This window comes from Centruroides sculpturatus, unplaced genomic scaffold (genome assembly GCF_000671375.1).
Source record: "Centruroides sculpturatus isolate CEXI.00-Female unplaced genomic scaffold, Cexi_2.0 scaffold344, whole genome shotgun sequence".
In the NCBI taxonomy this organism is placed as follows: Eukaryota; Metazoa; Arthropoda; class Arachnida; order Scorpiones; family Buthidae; genus Centruroides; species Centruroides sculpturatus.
The window spans coordinates 617,547-637,972 of record NW_019384558.1 but is presented as its reverse complement, the minus strand read 5'-3'; the positions used below and the strand labels follow the sequence as shown (position 1 = coordinate 637,972).

General features: G+C 28.0%; 1 protein-coding gene across 1 annotated transcript in view; it reads left to right on the top strand.

Moving 5' to 3' along the window:
* Window positions 1-20,426, top strand: part of LOC111623914 (dynactin subunit 4-like) — a 58,137-nt gene that overhangs the window by 5,434 nt on the left and 32,277 nt on the right. The window contains exons 2-5 of the mRNA XM_023366646.1: window positions 3,505-3,575; window positions 3,710-3,888; window positions 9,005-9,048; window positions 14,837-14,938. Coding sequence (XP_023222414.1) covers window positions 3,505-3,575; window positions 3,710-3,888; window positions 9,005-9,048; window positions 14,837-14,938 — 396 coding nt within the window. The remainder of the gene's footprint in view (window positions 1-3,504; window positions 3,576-3,709; window positions 3,889-9,004; window positions 9,049-14,836; window positions 14,939-20,426) is intronic.

The following is a 20,426-nucleotide window of genomic DNA, read 5'->3' as shown; positions in this document are numbered from 1 at the left end:
GATGATAAAGAGCAAATTGTTACAAAAGTGTATAGAAAACCGACGTACGTTCCGGATTTGATACCATGGTCCTCGCATGACCCAACAAACTACAAACTAGCAGCGTTTAGAGCACTTATTAAACGAGCATACACTCATTGTAGCAGGATGTATGACACACGTAAAGAACTTGATTACATTGCAAAATTAGCAAGAGATGTAGGACTTAAGCAAAGTAAAGTAAAAGCCTTAATACAAGAAGCGGAAAAAGGATGCAATAAGACTAAAGATAAGAAAGAAAAAAAGGAGTTCACCGTAATGGAATACAGAGCACCGTTAAGTGGCATATACAGAAAAATAGGAGTAGAGAGCAAAAAGAAAATAGCATATAAGAGAAACACGACAATATTCCAAATGCTAAGAAATGACAAAACACCAATAGACAGGAGGCTAGTTCCAGGTGTGTACAGAATACCGTTGCATGATAAAAGGCTAAAGAAAGAGTTATATTATATAGGAGCCACAAAGAGATCATTAAGAGAAAGATTGAAGGAGCACGAAAAAAATATAAGATCTAAACAACCGATCACGGCTTTGGCCAATTATGCTATCGCGGATCCTGCAGAGATTACAATCGAATGGAGCAAGGCGGATATTGTACAAAAGATCGATAATATACGACATCTAAAGTATGCAGAGGCATGGCACATTTATAAATACAGAGAAAAGGGGCTTAATATAAATTTTCGAGAGTCAAGTAGAATAGCAACGGCATGGAGAGCGGCGGCATTATAAAGAGCTAATGGACATGCGCGATCGAATATCTGAAGATTATAGAACGTGCGTGGTTCGAATTACCGTTGAGAAAGTTCAAATTTTTAAAATATTTTACATCAATCCTGAAGAAGGTCTATAAATTAGACCGAAAACGTTAGAGAACTGACAAAAGTAGACTGCATTTTAAAGGTATAGTGAAATGTAGCAATCCTGAAGAAGGTCTATAAATTAGACCGAAAACGTTAGAGAACTGACAAAAGTAGACTGCATTTTAAAGGTATAGTGAAATGTAGTTATTAAAATTGCCATTTAATGAATTTCTGAAAATATTCTTTGCAAGAATTCACTACCGGGGGTCTGCTTTGAAATCTATATATTTTCATCCATACAATACTGGGACTATCCAGAACATAGAAGTGAATAAAAGGGTGATTATTTCAATGGACTCTGCCTTTGTTTTGTGATTTTAATTAATATTAAACTGCCATTAAGGGAATTTGATGAACTTCTGAAAGAAAATATTTCTTAGTATAGTTTAAGATGTTATCATTTTTGTAATATACATTATATATAAATTTATATTGTGTCTAATTGCATGTTTAAAAAATGAATACTAAAATTTATTAATTCTCTTTTACACCCAAAACTAAACATAAGTTTTTAGATTTGCAGTTAGAAACATGTAATAATAGAAATATTTTTTTATAACATACACAATACACATATCTAATGAGTGTATTTTCCACTGCAATTTAATTGATAAAGATGTTATTACGTAGAATAAATAGTATCATCATCATCATTTACATATTATTCTGTAAAAAATATAAACAAATAAAGTTTATGAGCATTTTGTAAAAAAAAAAATAACCATGAGTAAAATAACCAGTGTATTCATATAGTTTCTAACATATACTAAACATTTATAACCATACAAATTTATTTCTTCAAGTTCCTCAAACATATCAAAGAGCACAGTAGCATTCTATAGTAAAGTTTTGTTACATGTGTTAGTGTTAAATTGGATTTCTTAATATCTCCATGATTAATGAACTGATTTGGATGAGATTTAAATAGCTAGTGTCCATGATGAGTACTATAGATGTCTTAAATTTTGAATAAATTTGTTGGATTGTTTTGGATCTATGCAATTAGCGTTTTGTTGTCTAGCTTTGCAATGAAAAAGAATAGCGACATTACAATCCAGGAGGAGTATGTGCATGTTTAATAGCTCATTTGAGATATGACTGGCTTCTATTTGTCCTTTTGAAGGTTTTATTTAAAAATATTTAGTATTTATAAAATATAAGCCATTTTTTAAATTTTGGCATTATTGGTCAATCAGTTAAGACATAACATGACTTACTGCAAGCCATTACATATCTGTCAAGTGAATGTTGAATTATCATAAAAATTATTCTATTATGAATTTATTAATGACTGAAAAATACTTGAAATCCCATAGAAAAACTGGTGGAACCAGATTGTAAAGCTCACTGAAAACATCTAAATAAAAGAAAATTTTGAAAGTTGTGGCTAAAGAATATCAGATCCAGATCTTACAGTAAGACTCAATATGTGAATAACACTTCAACCTGTACTTAGTGCCTTAAAGTTATTGCACTTACAATAATTTGGCCAAACATTAGAGCACTTTTGAGCAATATTAGGGAAAGGACTGTAAGACATAAAGTAAAGCTCAAAGCTTTTTCTATGATGATGCTTGTTTTCCTGATTTATTATCATGATGACTTTGCTTCATCCAAAACTTCCTACAGCTGTAGTCTGCATAATATGCATTTTATTCACATGTTGAGTCTTACTGTCATATATGGATCCAGTATTCTTTGGTCATAACTTTCAAGTTTCCTTTTATTTAGATGTTTACACTGAGCTTTACTTTTCAACCTAATTTCACCAGTTTTTTTTTATAGGATACAACTTACAACTGACATTCTACTTAATGACAAGCCATACATGTGACAGTGATCCTGTAAGACTAAAATAGAGCTGAAAATTTCTAGCTGTCTGTACCTTTTCTATGTTAAAATATGTTTACATACATAAATACTAAAGATGATTATTGATATCAATCCAATACTGATATATCTATGTATCATAATGTTCTCAATATATTGGAATTGATTTGTTTTACAAACTGACATTTAATCTTTCTTTTCTTCTATTTTCAATAGTGTAGAAATGTTCCTGATAAACTGGTATCAGTTCATTTTACAAACCAATTGCTCTGATCTCCTTTCTTTTTATAGTCACTATTAAAGAAGAGAAAGATAGAGATTAGAACATTAATTTGTAAAATGAACTGATACTCTACTGAAAATAGAAGAAAAGAAATATTGGACATCAGATTGTAAAACAAACCAATTCCAATATATCAAGAACATTCTAATACATTGATATATTGGTACCAGTTACATATCTAATAAATATTTATCATTGTGTTACAGTTTGGTTACATATAGCCTGTACGAATAGTACATACAGCTTTCTTAAAACAAAAGAAACAAAACATTGTGATTTAGTTGCAATATTTCTTTATTTTTATATTATTATAATTTTTTTGTAATAAATAATAATTTTTATTTACATATTAAGATTACATTATTATCAATTTTCTGAAAGAAATTTCTTAAATTAACTTTATAATTTATAAATATAAATTTAAATTAGTTACATTGAGAAGATATTTTAAAATGTTTTAATACTGTAATTTGTTTTTAATTATAGGTTGATTCTCATTATTGTCCCAATTGTTTGGAATATATGCCCTCTCCAGAAGCTAGAGTAAAAAAACATAGGTATTATAATTAATAATGAAATTTTATAACACTATGATTATATAGTAGACAAGCTAAAATATCCTTTATTTTATAAGAATGATAAAATAAAATATTATACTTAATTTTTATTTTACTATTTATCATTTATTTAGGTGTTCTAATTGTTTTGACTGTCCAAGTTGTATGCACACATTATCAATTCGAGCTTCAAGTGTACAATTGCCAAGTTTAGATGATCCAAATAAAACAGTTCCAAAGAAATTATATTATCTTGCTTGTGGATTTTGTCGTTGGACATCTCGTGATGTAGGGATTCCGGATCAAACTGGAGGTAAGATTATTAATATCTTATATATAATAATATTATTTTTATATTAAAAATTTTTATTNAATCAATTTTTGTAGCTTTAAAAAATGGGAGAATAAAAAGAGGATCAAAAGTATTTTCTATGCAAAGAGGACAATCAATTTTTCAACCTTTATATTAAAAATTTTTATTAAAATTTATAATAGATTATTTATATAATCTAACATAATATGCACCATTAACCATATATTTGTATGTATTATGTATGTGTGTGTATGTGTAAATACACTCATATCCAAAAAATAAGTATAATCATTGATTTAGCTTACATTTCAGGAACTACTGGTAAGAACAATGTAAAATTTAACATACAAGTAGAACATTATATTCTTTATACAAAAAAATTGTAAAACAAAAATTTAATTTAAGTTACATCAAACCAAAACCAAATATTAAGCATTGTTGTAAATCTTTTTGCACAGAAAATAATTAATATGGTTGTCTCCTGAATGCACACACACAGCATAGTGATTGCTCACACTGGTTATAATGTTGTTTATTAGCTCTATCATGAGCAAAGATGTTTTTGAACAAGAACATCTTTGAAGCTCTTGGAATGTTTTAGGTGAAGGCTAACAGGATGCAACTCATTACCCTAGGGGTCCTGAGAGCTTGCTGGCCATTTCATGTAACAAATATCTTCACTGTCAAAAAAGTCATTGAAGAATGCAGCCCTATGTGTATGGGCATTACTGTCCATCAAAATGAAATCTTCATCTTCAACACCTTATTAACTTTGAGTACCAAATTTAAATTTTTGAACTTTCTAACTCACCCAGATTTTTTTGAGTCTTCAACCTATATGTTGTTTTGGTTACTTGTGTTTAAACTTGATTGAGTTTGAAGTGTTTGAAGATGGTTCAGGCAGGTCTTTGAAAATAGGCTAATACTGGCTAATTCTCCTTTCTACAGCACACAAAGAATGAATTTTACTCTAGACATATGATTATCCCAAAAGGGTGCTTTGGTTCTTCCAGGCAATGCTAAGTAGCTTTTAGAACACTTGGGATACATTGCTTGTATATTTAAATAAGCAATTAGGTGTCATACTGATGCAATAGGAGAGGAAATCATTTTTAATTTTGACATAAGCAACTTATTAGTAATTTATTAAACAAATCAGGGAAAATCAGGAAAAACCCTTGATAGAAACCATTTTTCAGGTTTCCATATAAATAAAACAAAGAAAAGAACAAATTCAAAATCACAACAAAAACATTTGTCAAACATAAGAACATTCTTTACAAATAAGTAAATCAAATCACTGTTTATTTCAGGAGACCAACACTTTTTTAATTAAACAAAAGAAATATTTTTGGCCAAAATTTGATCATCCTCAGCTTAAAACCATCTGTTTAGAATGATGTAAAACAGAATTCACATATTAAAACAAAACTATAAGATTACTAGCTGTTACCCACGACTTTGCGCACACATATTTTGCAAGCAAACCACATTTATATTCAGTATTTCAACAACCATAGTAATTGTTATATAACACCTACTGCTGAGAATGATGAGAATTGCTGAGAATCAAAGGAACTATTTTCAATTTCATCAATTTTCTGGAACATTTACAATTGTTCTATAATTGAACCAATATGTAATAACAAATTTGAATTTAAAACGGTTCAAACATTTGGTTAAAAAATCAATATTTATAACAATGTCTGAAATGTTATCAATTTAATACACCTAAGTACTCAATGAAGACTAAACATAGTTAAAAACAAAAAATCGCATCTAAAATAGTATAGTAGAGCTGTTCTTCAGGTTAAGCTTTAATCTTCTCCCTCTCCCCTGGAGGGAATTTCTAAAAATACCTTCTTAGTCTTCATTCTCATGGTGTGCCTTACTAAAACGTAGTTAAAAACAAAAAAATTGCATCTAAAATAGTACAGTAGAAGCCATTCTTCAGGTTAGGCCTTAATCCTTTCCCTCTCACCCCCGCAGGGGAATTTCATAAAATCCCTTCTTAGTGTGTGTTTTCATGACGTACCCTAACTCTGTACAAAATTTCACCTCTTTAGGGTCAGCAGTTTGCTCTGGGCGATGATGAATCAATCAGTCAATCACCCAGTCAGTCAGTCAGGACAAGTAATTTTATATATTTAGATTATTAATAATAATCATAAAATTATTATAAAAATGATCTTTTGCATGACATTTTGCAATATGGATGTTTGTCAATATGCAGGCATGTCTTAATATAATATAATGTTAGTAAATGCAATGTAAATCACGAGTGTGTATTTTTGATGAGACTATGTCTCATCTCTAAAATCGCACTGCTGTCAACAGTTGCACACCTTAGAGGTATGAAAGAGTACATGTAGGAGTTGCAATTTGGCACAGAGTATTTAGTGCCCAAATCATGCGCACATAAAATAAACCAGGTAAAAAGAAAATACCAAATGCTGAGACTGTTTCTACAAACAGATTTGCACATGCATTACTCACACTCTCCAAGACATAGTCTCATCTCAAAAACGGCTTCGCCATTTTACTTGTATATGAATAAAATGATATAGTTAAATATAATATGTTTAAGTAGCTATGTTATTTATGAATATTTAAATGAATCTTGAGTATTTAATGTAAGTGGAATGCTTTAATAACTGACATAAAATCAAAACTAAATAAATACACTGTTAACAAAATGTACTATTTGTGACATAATAATTTTATGTAATGAATTGTTGAGAGAATAACTTTTTGCTAATTTTCTACTAAATGAGCAAATGATGATTACATTTAAACTGAATGATAGTTTCTGCTATATTAAAATTGATCTTTATTTGTTAAGGAAGAAGAAACAGGAGAATTTGTTTAGTGTAGGAGGCTAGTTTGCTAGTATAGGAGGTGCAAAACCTGCTAAAATTTTGTTCCTTCAGATTGATAGGCAATAAAAATCAACAACAGTGTGGAGACATGTGAGATTGATGTCTTCAACATTGAAATTATAAAAGAAAATGACATGTTAATTATTTAAATAAAAATAAAATGATTGCTATTTTGAATGACACAGTAGTTGTAGTTACTACTATTATTCAGATTGTATGCATATTTTTTGAAAATCATACAATTTAGAGGTATTTTCTATCATACTTAAATGTTCTTGGAGGTAAGATACAAATTTGTCTCTTTTACTAAAAATCAGACATATTACAATCTTTAATAATTTTGATTAGACGATCCTTGTCAAATATACCCAATTCTTTTTTTACACAATTTGTTTCGATCTAGCAATCTGAATAATAGTTTTAATAAATTTGCCTTTTTAAAACTCTTCATTTTGATTTTAAGTCTAAGAAAAAATATTTATATTTTCTTTTCTCAGCATTGCTTTTTAAAAAAATTCTCAGCATTTGCATTTAAAGATGCTGTACATGCAAGTAAATTTTAAGACTTTTCTGCTTTTCATGACTTATTTGAATGTGTGTAGCAAAGTTGGTTTTTTTATTTTAACTTTATTTTGTATTAAATCATGCAGAGAAATTTTAATTCTAAGTTTAGTGATTTCTTTGTATGATTGTGTTACTTCCTATTTCTTCTAATACAGAATAGTTTGGTGTTAAAAGCTAGAAATATTTTGTCTTTTAATTGAAAATGTCAAATAAAAATTAAAATTTATGTGAATAATATAAAGTTATTAACTTTTGCTGATAAGTACAGCACATTAAAGTTGTCTCTCCTCTGATTTATTATCTAAAATTGAAGTATTTTGTTAAACCATTCTCAAACCTTTACTAGTAAAATTATTTAATTTTCTAATGTTTTCAACTATCTAAGCAGCCATCTTCAAGATACATCATATAGAACTGAACATACAAAGAAATACATAGATTTGAATGCATCCTTTATATTAATTGATTTATTGTACTATTTTTTGCTAGTTTTTAAGGTCTGGCACCAATCTTTTATTTTTTTATATGGATAGTATCTTTTTACATAGATTTTTCAGGAATGTATCTATTGAGTAAAAACAAAATTGGATATGTATGTTAATCATATAAAATTAGCCATCTCTTCTGTTCAGACAATTTGTTTTTGTTTGTTTTCCATTCATCCCTAATGTTTTATTCTATTAGATTTGTCTGTCATTAGAAACTGCTGCATTCTTATTATGACTAAATGTAATTAATGATTAATATTAATAAATGTTTCTTTTATTAAGAACTGCATAATTAAAGTCAATGACAACTATAAATTAATGATACCTTTGAAAATTCTACAATATTTTAATATTTTTAGTGTTTTTGGTTTTAAATCCAGGCTTGATTTAAAACTGAAAATGTTTAAAAATAATTTAGTTGTTATAATAATGTGGTGTCTCATTATCTCCAAGTTGAAAAACTGGCAACATTGCCTTTTTTTTATGCTGCAGATAGATACTAGATTATAAGCCATATAATAGTATTATTGCAAAAACATTAGATGCCAAGTTTTCTGTAAGGTTGTGGATTTCAGATAATTAATGATAAATTAGATTATAAAGAAAACTGAAGGTTAGCAGTTCTTTGAATTATAGAAAGAGATCCCATAATATACACATGTAGCCAACTTAATTATGAAATTTCATAAAAGGAAACAACATTATAAAGTTTTAACATCTCAAATGAAGTTTTAAAGCTATAAAAGGCAAAACTTTTGTGGATTTCTGTATATTTTTAAAAGAAAAACACACATTCTTTTTTAATATTTTAGTTTCAAAACACAAAAAGTAATAATTAATTTCTGTTATTTTAAGTAGATACAAAATTTGCTTCCAACAAAAATTTAAATTTTGATATTTTTATGTTAATCTGTTGATATATTATACAGGTTGATTCACTCAGAACTTAACACTGTTTAATACCACATAATTGCATAGTCCCATTTGAATAACATATAATATAAAATATACCTTTATTAACTGCTTCATCATGAAATAGAGTCATTCTGTTTGTTTCATGCTTATCTTTTCATTTTATACAGAGATATTCCACATAATAAGTGTTCAGTCCCAAGTGAATCACTCTGTATAATTATTACTTAAATTACACATAGAATATAAAATATTTTTCTTTTCTTTTTGTAGCTAGTGGAGGATGGCAAGAACAAGAAAATCCACATTACAAAAGGGTAACTATTATATTATGCTGAAATGACTACAGTAGAGCGTCGATTTTCCGAATCAATTGGGGACTGGGGTTGTCCGGATAACTGATATTTCGGATAACTGATTTACGTACGAAAAAATAGTTTACGTATCCGATGTCAAAATTTTTATCCGTTGCGTGTTGCTTCGCGTTGAATTTTCGTTGATGTTAAGCCTAACGAAGACTGTTGTATCATTAAAAATTATTTTTTTATTTTGTACAAACCAAATAAATATATTTAAAAATATAAAAACAATAAAAAATTATACTTCAGATGTTAATTTAGTATTAAAAACGTAAAATATTTGAGTAGCCCAAGACATAGCCAAAGATTGAAGCGCCACAGCACTGGCAAAAATTTAAATTTGCCGACTGGAATTCTTTCGGATGATTGACGTTTCGAATGATTGACTTTCGGAAAATCGACGCTCTACTGTATTATAATTCTTTATGTTGTTGTTATTGTCCTTAAAGCACAAAACAGGAACAAAACTCTGTGTACACATTAGAAAAAAAAAATGAAACTATTGAAAGAGTTGCCACAATTTAATTAGATTAAACAGTTTTTGACTATTTTACAATTCTATCTTCAGAACTACTACATTCAACATTAATATTCTAATTTGAATAGAACAACTGCACATGTTTACAAACTTTTTACAAAAAGTTTTAAATCTATTTTGTCACTTACTTTCCTTTCTCATTTTCTAAAATGTATAGAGAGAAAATTTCAGCATTTAGTAAAAAGTCTTAAATAGAAATCGACTTTTTACTATCTAAATAAATGAGTTTATGATCAATTGAATGTTGATTAAAATAGGGATCATTTGTAAAATTTTATTTAAACAACACTAAAGTAAATTAAAATGATTTGCTTTTCTTAAATTATGCTTATTTTTTCTTTTTGTTCTGTAAATTATATTTTGAATCCTTGTAAGTATTCCTACATTCCTTGTGAAATACTGGCTTGAACTTAGAACACCTAAATTACAACATTTGGAGTTTACAGTACTTAAAAAGATAATTTATGCATGTATTTGAATAACTGGATGGGGTCTGATTTTAATTAGTTTGGATTTTTGACACTACACTCAAGATATAATTAATTTTTGCATAATGAATAAATATATAATATAGATTATCAAACTCAATTAGAGTTAACTGTAGCAATAAAATTGGCTTTGCACTAAAAACTTGAACCGTTGACAAGCTGCAAATTTCCAATAGTTTGTAATCTGTACACAATTAATAAAAATAAAATTTTATTTGTTTTAATGACAAACACTTCAAAACAATTAGCATGATCCCTTTTATATATGAAAGTTCTAGATTAAATGTAGTCCTTTAACATTACTATATGCATTGGCCACAGAATGGTTTAAGTACATGTAAAAACTATTATTGAAGTCAAAAATATGGTAGCAACTCTTTATTTCACCCAGAAGATTATGCAAGTTTGTGATAAAATGTTTTCCTTTAGAGATATATATGAGAAAATGTAGCTTGTGAAGCTTTCTGTTCAAGACAGAGACTGTCAATTATTCAAAATTTCAATAGAAACTAAATTAAGAGCTGCAGGATGTATAAATGAAAAATTCATTTTAAATATATTACAACTGTATTTAGTTGTATTATGCTTGCACCTTAAAAAGTAGAAATATGCTATAGTGATCATTTTTAAGGAAATAAATTGAGAAAGAGAATATATTTTTTTATAAAGAAAATATTTTAATAAGATATCTAATTATATAGTTTATCATGCCCAAATTATCTATTAAAAATCAAATGATAATGCCAGATTCATTATCAAGTTACAAACTGGTTAATTACATATATAAATATTATTTAATTCAAACTAAAGATGTTCCATTACTGTAATGTTTAACTTTTCACTAACATCACTGTTTTATTTGGTATTACTTTTATTTTCATCATAATTTTATTTATGTTTTGTATTTTTTTAAACTGATATATTTTGTGTGTAGCCATTGTAATACAAATTTACATTTAAGGAAATTAATTCAGTTAAGGTTGGTGATTTTCAAACTGTGCTTCTACTACATTCACTTTATATCATTCTGAGTCCTTAACCACATTTCCTTCTATTAAGTTACAACTGCACATTTAGCCATAAACTTTTAAAACATGTAATTTCATGCTTGTAATAACTGTACAATGAAAAAAGCTCCCTTGATGCAATTATTTTTAAATCTAAAACTATAGGAAATTGATCCTGCCATATGAAAGCATGTAAAAATATCATGCTATATAGTTTTTATCTATTGCCTGTAGAATATAGATATCTTATAGTAAGTATTTTGTTAGGTCAGCAGCCAGTGAACTACTGTATCTTATCAGCAGTGCTTAGCAGTGTAGTTGTAAACTCAACTGATAGCAAATGGTTTGTTTATGATTTTTTTCTTCAGTATTCAAAATTTTCACTAGAAAGAAAAAAACAAACAATATTGTTTGAAAATGAAGGTGTTGGTTTGTTATTTGAAGTAAAAAAATATTAATTTATTTATTATAAAATAGCATTGAAAAACCATAACAACTTTCTACAATACATAAAATGTACATTTGTAAACTATGTAACCAGAAGTATTATATAGTTTATGTGATATTTCTACAAAAAAAAGTATAGCTTATCCTGCCATCTATCCTCCAATACAGCCCTACTTATCAGTCAAGATGTTTTATATAGAGGAAGAGTGACATCTCTTAAATTCCGTTCTTACTACTGCAAGTATGTCATAGATGCATGTCATTAACTTATAAATATATAGACACATAGATGCTTATAAGGGTGAGTGCTCATGTCTATTCTGATTGTATGTCCTTGTATAAATATGAATGTAGCCAACTTAATACTTTGAAATATTGCATTCATTTGACCAATGACAGAAGCTACCACATTACTCACAATCTATAAAAGTATTTGTTCTTAGTGAACGTCACATGCACATTCAAAATAGAAGCAAAAATAGCCAATACAATGGAGGTGTTCTTTACCTAATGGACTAAGTCTACTCCTTGAGTCCCGCATCCAAACTTCTAGGTGTTACACCTATATATATTCTATTTGCATCAAACTTTAGATCTTCAATAGATATTTTATAATATGTGGTGTTTTTTGATGGATTCATTCTGTCTTTAGTAATTGAAAGTTTGTAGGGTTCATCCTGTAAACAATAGAGGAGTTCAAAGCTTTAGCAATTTCCTTATGTGTTTTTTTTTTTTTTTTAATTGTGTATTGAAATATGATTTTCACAGAGCCCAGCTTCAGTCTGCACCTATGTCAAGGAAAACAGGAGTTAAATGTGCTCATTAAATATTTCAGCAGACACTTAGGATGTCTATATTAGGATGCTATCTTGCTTTTTATGTTATTTAGGCATAAGTATAAAAATTTTTGTAATTTTCTTTATAATCATATGATGTATTCTAGGATTTTTAATTTGTAACTGTGACATAATTTTGTATGTTCGATAATTGTTGATATATGTAATATTTTGTTTTATAATTTTATTCTTTGTTTTTCTTTTTTTTGGGTCTGATATTATTTGAAGATCACTTAACATGGCCAAAAACATTGGTAAAGTTATTATTACTGGATATTTAAGGAGTAAAAATATTTATTTCTGAATTTTCATCCACTTTCTTCTGAATACATTCAGAGAGTATTTTTCAGGCCCATCACAGACTTGGCTAGGCCCATAACAGAAATAGGCACATAGTGAGGAATGGGACTAGATGTATCCAGACGGACCATTGACAAAAAAATTCTTGAGGTTTCCAACTCAAACTCAAACCCATGTTTCCAGAGCAGTAGGCTGATACCTTTACAACCGTGATCATCCAGCCATCAGGACTGAGATTGCTCATTACTAGAACTCTGATCATACTTGTGCTATTTATGCATTTAAAAATATATGATAATATAAAACTTCACTGAACTTAACTAACAGTTATATATAAAATCTTATTTACCAACTTTTAAATCTTTAAGCACAACAGCTTTTCGAATCTTGGAACTTTTAACCTGAAGAAGGCTGAAAAATACAGTAAAAAATGTTTGTTGTTTTTTCAATTAAATATTTTACTGGTCACTTAAAGGTTTTTGTGAGTCTATTATATACTTATTTACCAAAACAAAAATAAAAAATTTTATTCATTACAAGCCAAACAGAAAATATCAAAATGTGATTGTGACATATTTCTAAAATAAGAATTAATTATTGAAAAAATATTTACTCAAAAGTAATAAAAAAATAATATATGTAAAAAATGAATAGTATTACAATTATCTTAATACTTTTTTGTTATATTAAACCTCTATTAGACAAAAATCAAATTAATTTTCAAAATTTGGCACTTATTTTTCTTTGCATTATTTCTTTAATGGTTACATGAAGAACTGTTGAAAATAGCACTTGAAACAACCAGTTTATTGACACAATAAATAAATAACTAATATTAATAATAATAATAACAAGCAATTGTTTATTGTGACATTGTCACAATGCCAGGCTGCAAATTTTAATCATATTTTTAATTTATTTAATTTAAAATATATGCTCTCCACCTCAAATTAGTAGTGGTTTGTCCCTGTACATCATACTTTCCTTTCAGCAATAGAGTCATGCCAGTCATCTATCTAACACCTTTCAGGGAAACTTTTGAATTGAAATAACATGACTTCTGGTTTGTATCTGACATTTGTATATAGTTAATCAGGGCCTCCTGCCTCTAAGGTTTCCATATCTGGTTTTGTCTTTCATGTATCTAACTCTGTTCTTAAGAGTATGGAAGGACAGACAGATGGGTGGACAACAGTGAGAATTTATAGGTCTACAATTTTTTAAAATTGCAGTCCAATTATATATAATAATCAAACTGTTAATCTAGTGACATTATATTGCAGGTTGTTTGTCATAATTAGTTTTTCTACACTTAATAATTAAGAAGTAAAGCCCTTGCAAACTAAATTATAGATTTATATAAAATTACTATTTTAGAATACTGTATAACTAAAAGTATTAAAGATTTTGTTTAATATGAATAATGGAGAATAAAGTTAAAAATAGTGTATAATTATGATCTCTGAAAAATTTGATATTCAATTATTTACTTCAAAAGCTTTTTTTTTTTTTAGATTGTGTCAATTTAGTTTGTTATTTTTTAAGTATAGGTATCATTATCCTTCTTGACACATACTTATGAAAGGTCAAGAGATTTACAAATCTTTATGAAGGATCAGATGTATGAAAGTAGTCTACTTGTTCCCAAAAAGTTCAATGTACAATTAGAAATAGAATACTTTTCAGTCACTTGAAAATTAAAATTCTAATGTCATTGATATAAAATGAAACTTTATATACTTATGTCATTTCACTTGACATGTTATGTGCAACATAATACTAATAAAGGATCATATTATATAACTTTTGAAAAGATAAAGTATTATTATTGTTGGCTGCATTGAATATGATGGCAGTTTTTTATTGTATATAATTTCTAACCCATTAAAAGTCCTTTTAAATTTTCATTTACACTTATAACAGAATATGACAACTTAAAATATGATTTCTGACTTCAAATTTTAAGCTTTGAATGTTGTTGTAAAATTTATTGCATATATTTTTAATAATTATATAAAAAATGTAAATTTTATTTTATTAAGTTTTATTTAACTATAAAATTGATTATCAAATTTTAAATTAAATTTATTAATATTTTTAATAAACATGATTATTATTGTTGTTATTTAGATTAGTTCTTTGCTGGAATATTATCGTGTATTGGCACAGCAAGAAAAATTTGAAAAGGAAAGAAGAAAATATAGCCAAAGATGTGGATATTTGCATTTTTCAGTAAGTAATGACAAGTTTTAAATCTAAATTTTACTTTTATTTACATTTATTAAATTATTATGTATATTATTTTATAGCATACCCTATTTTACATGTAAGAGCATATGCAGATAAGATGCAACCATTTCAGCACAGAATATTTAGGGAAAAATATTTAGTATATTTAAGTCATCTTGTGTCTTTGACATTCTGTCCCAAAATGTCACTGTATTCCGATTAAAAAAAAAATGTTAGAATACTTTGTTTATCAGGAAAAAGATCAGTTTAAGATAATACTAATAATGTGTTTAATTAAACAATAATATTTTTGTACAAGAGTTTGGCTAGGTAGAAATTAATGTTACTGTAGTATACTAAAGGCTGTTTGGGGAATTCATTAGCCTATGGGTGAATGTAACTTCACATAAAACGTAAAGTGCAGGGCAGTTAGATTTAATTCACCAACATTAGTCTATACTGATATAAAATGAATATATAAATAGGAAGAAATAAAAAAAATATACAAATATAAAAATTAATTTAAAAATTTTTATCATTAAAGATAAAACAAAATTAAAATTGAGCATTTTATTTTAATTAAATTTAAGATGTATCAATTATTATTATTTTTCTAAATTTAAAATATTTAAAAAATACAGCAATCAGTTGCATAATTTTCCTGACCAAACTCTAAAATTGTGTGTGATGCCATCTGTTATGAGGTTTTACTTAAAAAACATTTTATATTGTTAATTGTTAAAAAAATGGCGCAAAACTTAATTTTGATGGTAGAGATGAGTTTTATAAAAATAGCAAATGTTAATAACAAATAAAATTTTTAAGCCTTATCCCACTCAAGATATAACAAGTGATTCCACTCCCTTGATCTTTAACCACCAAAATTTAATAGCATCAATCTCCCTAAGACAAAAACATTGCTGCAAAGTTTAAGAAATTTTCAACAAAAAACACAGGAGTTATTAAGTTTCAAAGCAGGTAAACAAAATCTTGCTCCCCATACATACTAACATCCATATATACAGGAATAAAAACTCAAAATTTTTTTATATCTAAACACTTCAAGGTCCTGAGTCCAAAAAGATTTAAATCTTGGGGGTTATTTTTAAAAATAATTTTCAAACAACTGTATAAGTAATCAAAATTAACACTCACCAATAACAAAATGTATAAATTTTACTACAAACTAACATTTTTATCTTTATATAACTGACATCTTCAGGTTTAATTCCACAGAATAGTACATTAAGGTTAAATTAAACATTTAGAACTATTAGAATATTTTTAAAACAAGCAGAAAATTTTTAAGAATATGCAGAGAATTGCACATGCCTGGTATGGACTGGTAATTAATTTTTTGCAGTGTGGTCAGAATATACATTGGGCTATATGTCTCCTTTTGGAAGACCTTACTTGTCATTTGCCAGGAAATGTTCATAGGTAGAACTCTCTTGCCATACACTGTTATATGTTAGTGGGAAGTTTTGTCTCCACACTATATTCTGGCTACATTGCATGATCCATTTTCATATAAACTAGCTGCATTTAGAGCTTTAATGAAATGAGCCTATATGCATTATTCCACCCAAGCAGGTAAGAAGAAAGAATTAGCATAAATCAAGAAGTTAGCTAAGCAATATCTAGCTGAACAGCTGGTCCTACAACAACACCAGCATGGGGATTGATTACTACCCAAAAGTGGTTCTTATACAGGGTGTATCAGAATGATGTTTTAAAAATTTGGGGGATTATAGAGGATGAAATTTTGCACGTTTTGATATAAGAAACCCATAGCCGGAAATGTGATATAAAGTTTTTACAGCACTTTGCACTTTGCAGTCAGTATGCTGAATGAAACAGCAGAATACAGTATTTATTACAAGTTTTATTGACAAAACAATAGAGTACAATTAAACTGTATATCAAATCAATGGTTGCACTACTTTAGAGTAAATGTTCAATGTGACGACCACCTGCGTTCTGTCTATAGGGAGATCATCAAATGTAACAGCTTCAAAATCACATTCAAGAGAAGTGCTATGATTTTCTCACTTAGAAATAATAAGGATCTCAGACTGAGAAAACACCTCTCACGCATCTATACTATCCCGATTGACATTCAACAGCAACAACACAATATATAGGAGCTACTGTTAGAAGCCTCCATGCAAGGATTAGAGAACATGATACTTCCTTAAGAAGCATCTCACTAGTATAGCATTGCCTCTTATGCACTAGATAAAGAAGTGAAAATGAACCTAGACAACCAAACCTCCTACACTGAATGGCAGATCTACAGCAATTGAAACATAGAATTGAGATCTACAGTATCTTTAGATGAAAGGAACAACAGTTAACTTCAAGGAAACTGATTCAATCTCTACAGCTTGGAGAGCATTGTTTGAGATAAATTAACTACCAGTTCATACCAGACATGTGCAGTTCTCTGCATGTTCTTAAAAATGTTCTGCTTGTTTTAAAAGCATCCCAATAGTTCTAAATCTTTAATTTAACTTTACTGTACTATTCTGTGGAATTAAACTTGAAGATATCTAAGATGAAAATATTAGTTTGCAGTAAAATTTATACATTTTGTTGGATTTTGTTATTGGTGAGTGTTAATTTCACAGTCAGTTTTTTGATTGATTGTCATACTTTTCCTATGTTATATACCAAGTAGCTTCAAAAAGTTCTTATTATGCTGGGTTAGTAAATTAAAAGTGATGAAAAAGGGAACATGTAATGCATGTCTTAGTTAAACATCTCAGGAATAGAGAAATATGTTTAAACAAATACATACTCATTGCAAAGATGACAACAGTTACCATATAGTGAAGGTCGTGTTAGTGAGACGTTGTGAAACAGAGTCTGTCAAAAATGGCTGTGGAAGAACAACATGCAAATATCAAATTTTGTGTTATTGGGAAAAAATTCTCTGAGACTTTCAAGATGCTTCAGGATGCCTTGAATCTTCCATGAAGCATTGTCAAGTTTATGACTGGTAAAAATGCTTTCATGAGGGATGAGAGTGTATTGCTGTTGATTTGTGAAGTTGTTGTCCGTCGAGATCATCATTTGGGAAGAAATTGTCATTGTACACAAGATTGTGAGGTCAGACAGCCAGCAGTTAATTGAGCAGATCACCAAGACAACAGGAATTTTGGTTGGAAGTTGTCATTCCATCCTGCATGATCAATTGAACATGCACCGTGTTTGCTAACAAACAGTGCCATGAATGCTTACAGCAGAGCTCATTCAATTTCTACCTCTTCTCCCAGTTGAAAGATGCCATCAAGGGATGCCACTTCAAGAATGCAGATGAGGTTATACAGAGTGTGACATCTGCATTGTAGGCACTGTCGGAAGATTACTTCCAAGAATGTTTTCAGCAGCTATATCAACATTGACAAAAGTGTGTAGTTGCCGAAGGACAATACTTTGAAGGACATGTTGCTTGATTTGTCAATTATACTCATACTTTTGAGTAATAAACCAATTCTGGGAACTTTTTGAAGCTACCTTGTATAACAGCTTGAAAAATAATAAATTTATTCATTGATCTCATTGAACTCATACTAATTTATTGACTTCTCAGATAAATTGATTAACTCTTTGAGGATTGTAGTAAGAAAGTATTATGAGCTATGTTAGTTACTTTACTAAAGTTAACTTTAAACTGTCAAACATATTTTACACTTTTTTTTTTTTTACATAAAAAAAAATATATATATAATTATATTTAAATGAGTGCATATAAAATAACATATATTTTATTCATTAATTAGGCAACTTTTATTGTCTCATTTCATTCTATTATATCAAGAATTAAAAGTAGTTTTAATAATCTGCACTCATTTATTATTATATTTATTTTTTATTAACATATCATTATTATTATTAATTCTAAGATTTGTCAATAGCTGGATATTAATTTCATTCACATAAATGAAGTTGAAGGTTGTTTATATTTAAATCTGTCTTTGTAAATGTAATATGATATATTTTATTTTTTTACCATGTTACATAATCCTTATACCTATTCACATTAATATCTTAAGAGTATTATTAAATTAATATCAAGTAAAGAAGAGATATAACTATTTTATTTTGTTTAATGCAAATATTTATTTAAAATTTTTTGAATATCTTTCTGTTTAATAAAAAAAAAAAGCAAGTTCTCATTAGTATCACTAAGAAATGCTTTAAGTTGCTTTGTTCTTTTATATTTATTAGATAATGCTAGTTGTTGTCAGAAATATTATTGTAACATCTGGCATATTTTCATAATTAACCAGTTATTTAGATTGGCGTTACTAGATAATATCAAAATATTACTTTATGAATTGATGCTTATATAATAATGTTTTTTACAAAGCTAAAACATTGTACTTGATTTATTATGGATACAGTATATGATATGATTTGATATAATATTTAATAATTATATCATTTATTAGTAATTCAAGGTTTTAAAATTTATTACATTAAAAATTAATCATATAATCATATTCAATTGATCATTTTCATTATAATTTTAACACTCTGATGAAAATTAATTAAATAGGCCTATTCTTCAGATATTGAAATTTGCTAAATTACTTTATACACTCATAAAATGTGTTTTATGTATTATACTTATATAAAACACTTATGTTGTATTATATATGCATTAACAAAAATAGTTACTAAGAAAGTGGTACTGAAGTTGAATGAAACTTTATTAGTGTGAATATAATTCTGATGGTAATAAGTGATTACAATAGCATAGCAAAGGAACATTTTCTATGGAACACTGATACAATTTGAAGGATTTTTTAATAACTTGTAGACTTTCTCTTGCCTGGACACACACAGTGTCACATTCAGACATGGAGACATAGATATCCTATGATATCTTGTGATAGATTTGACTACAGATGTTGTAGCTGCTGATTTAGATCCCTGACACTCATAGATGGCCAAAACTGGCATCCTATATGGTCCTACAAATACTCAAAGTTAAATGCAGGATTGAAGCACTCACCAGTGATCCTTCAAACTCTATAGCCTTCCTCAAACACTATCAGCTATCCAATGTCTTTAACTGCATTGTACAGGAATGACTAGAAACTTAAGGCTTCCAAACAGCAATTACATTGAAAATTCTGAACACAATATGTCTTTTCATAGGACATTGAAGTAGCAATTATAAGGCAGTCTGATGATGCATGGGTCAATTAAAAATTTTAAAAAGCAATTTAAGAAAAAGTAACACTACCATATATACAATAATTAATTGAAAAATTTAGTTTTGAGAGCAGTAAACTTGGCAATGCTGATAGAGTTTTGAAATGTTTTCCCAAGATCACTGTAAATAAAAATTTAAGACTTAACTATTTTTTGCAATATAGTATGACCAGCTTACATCATTACAAAATCCAATTCTTGCAAGTCAACTTTTTATTTTATACCTGGTGTTATATTAACACCTGTGTTTTATGTTATATTAAAT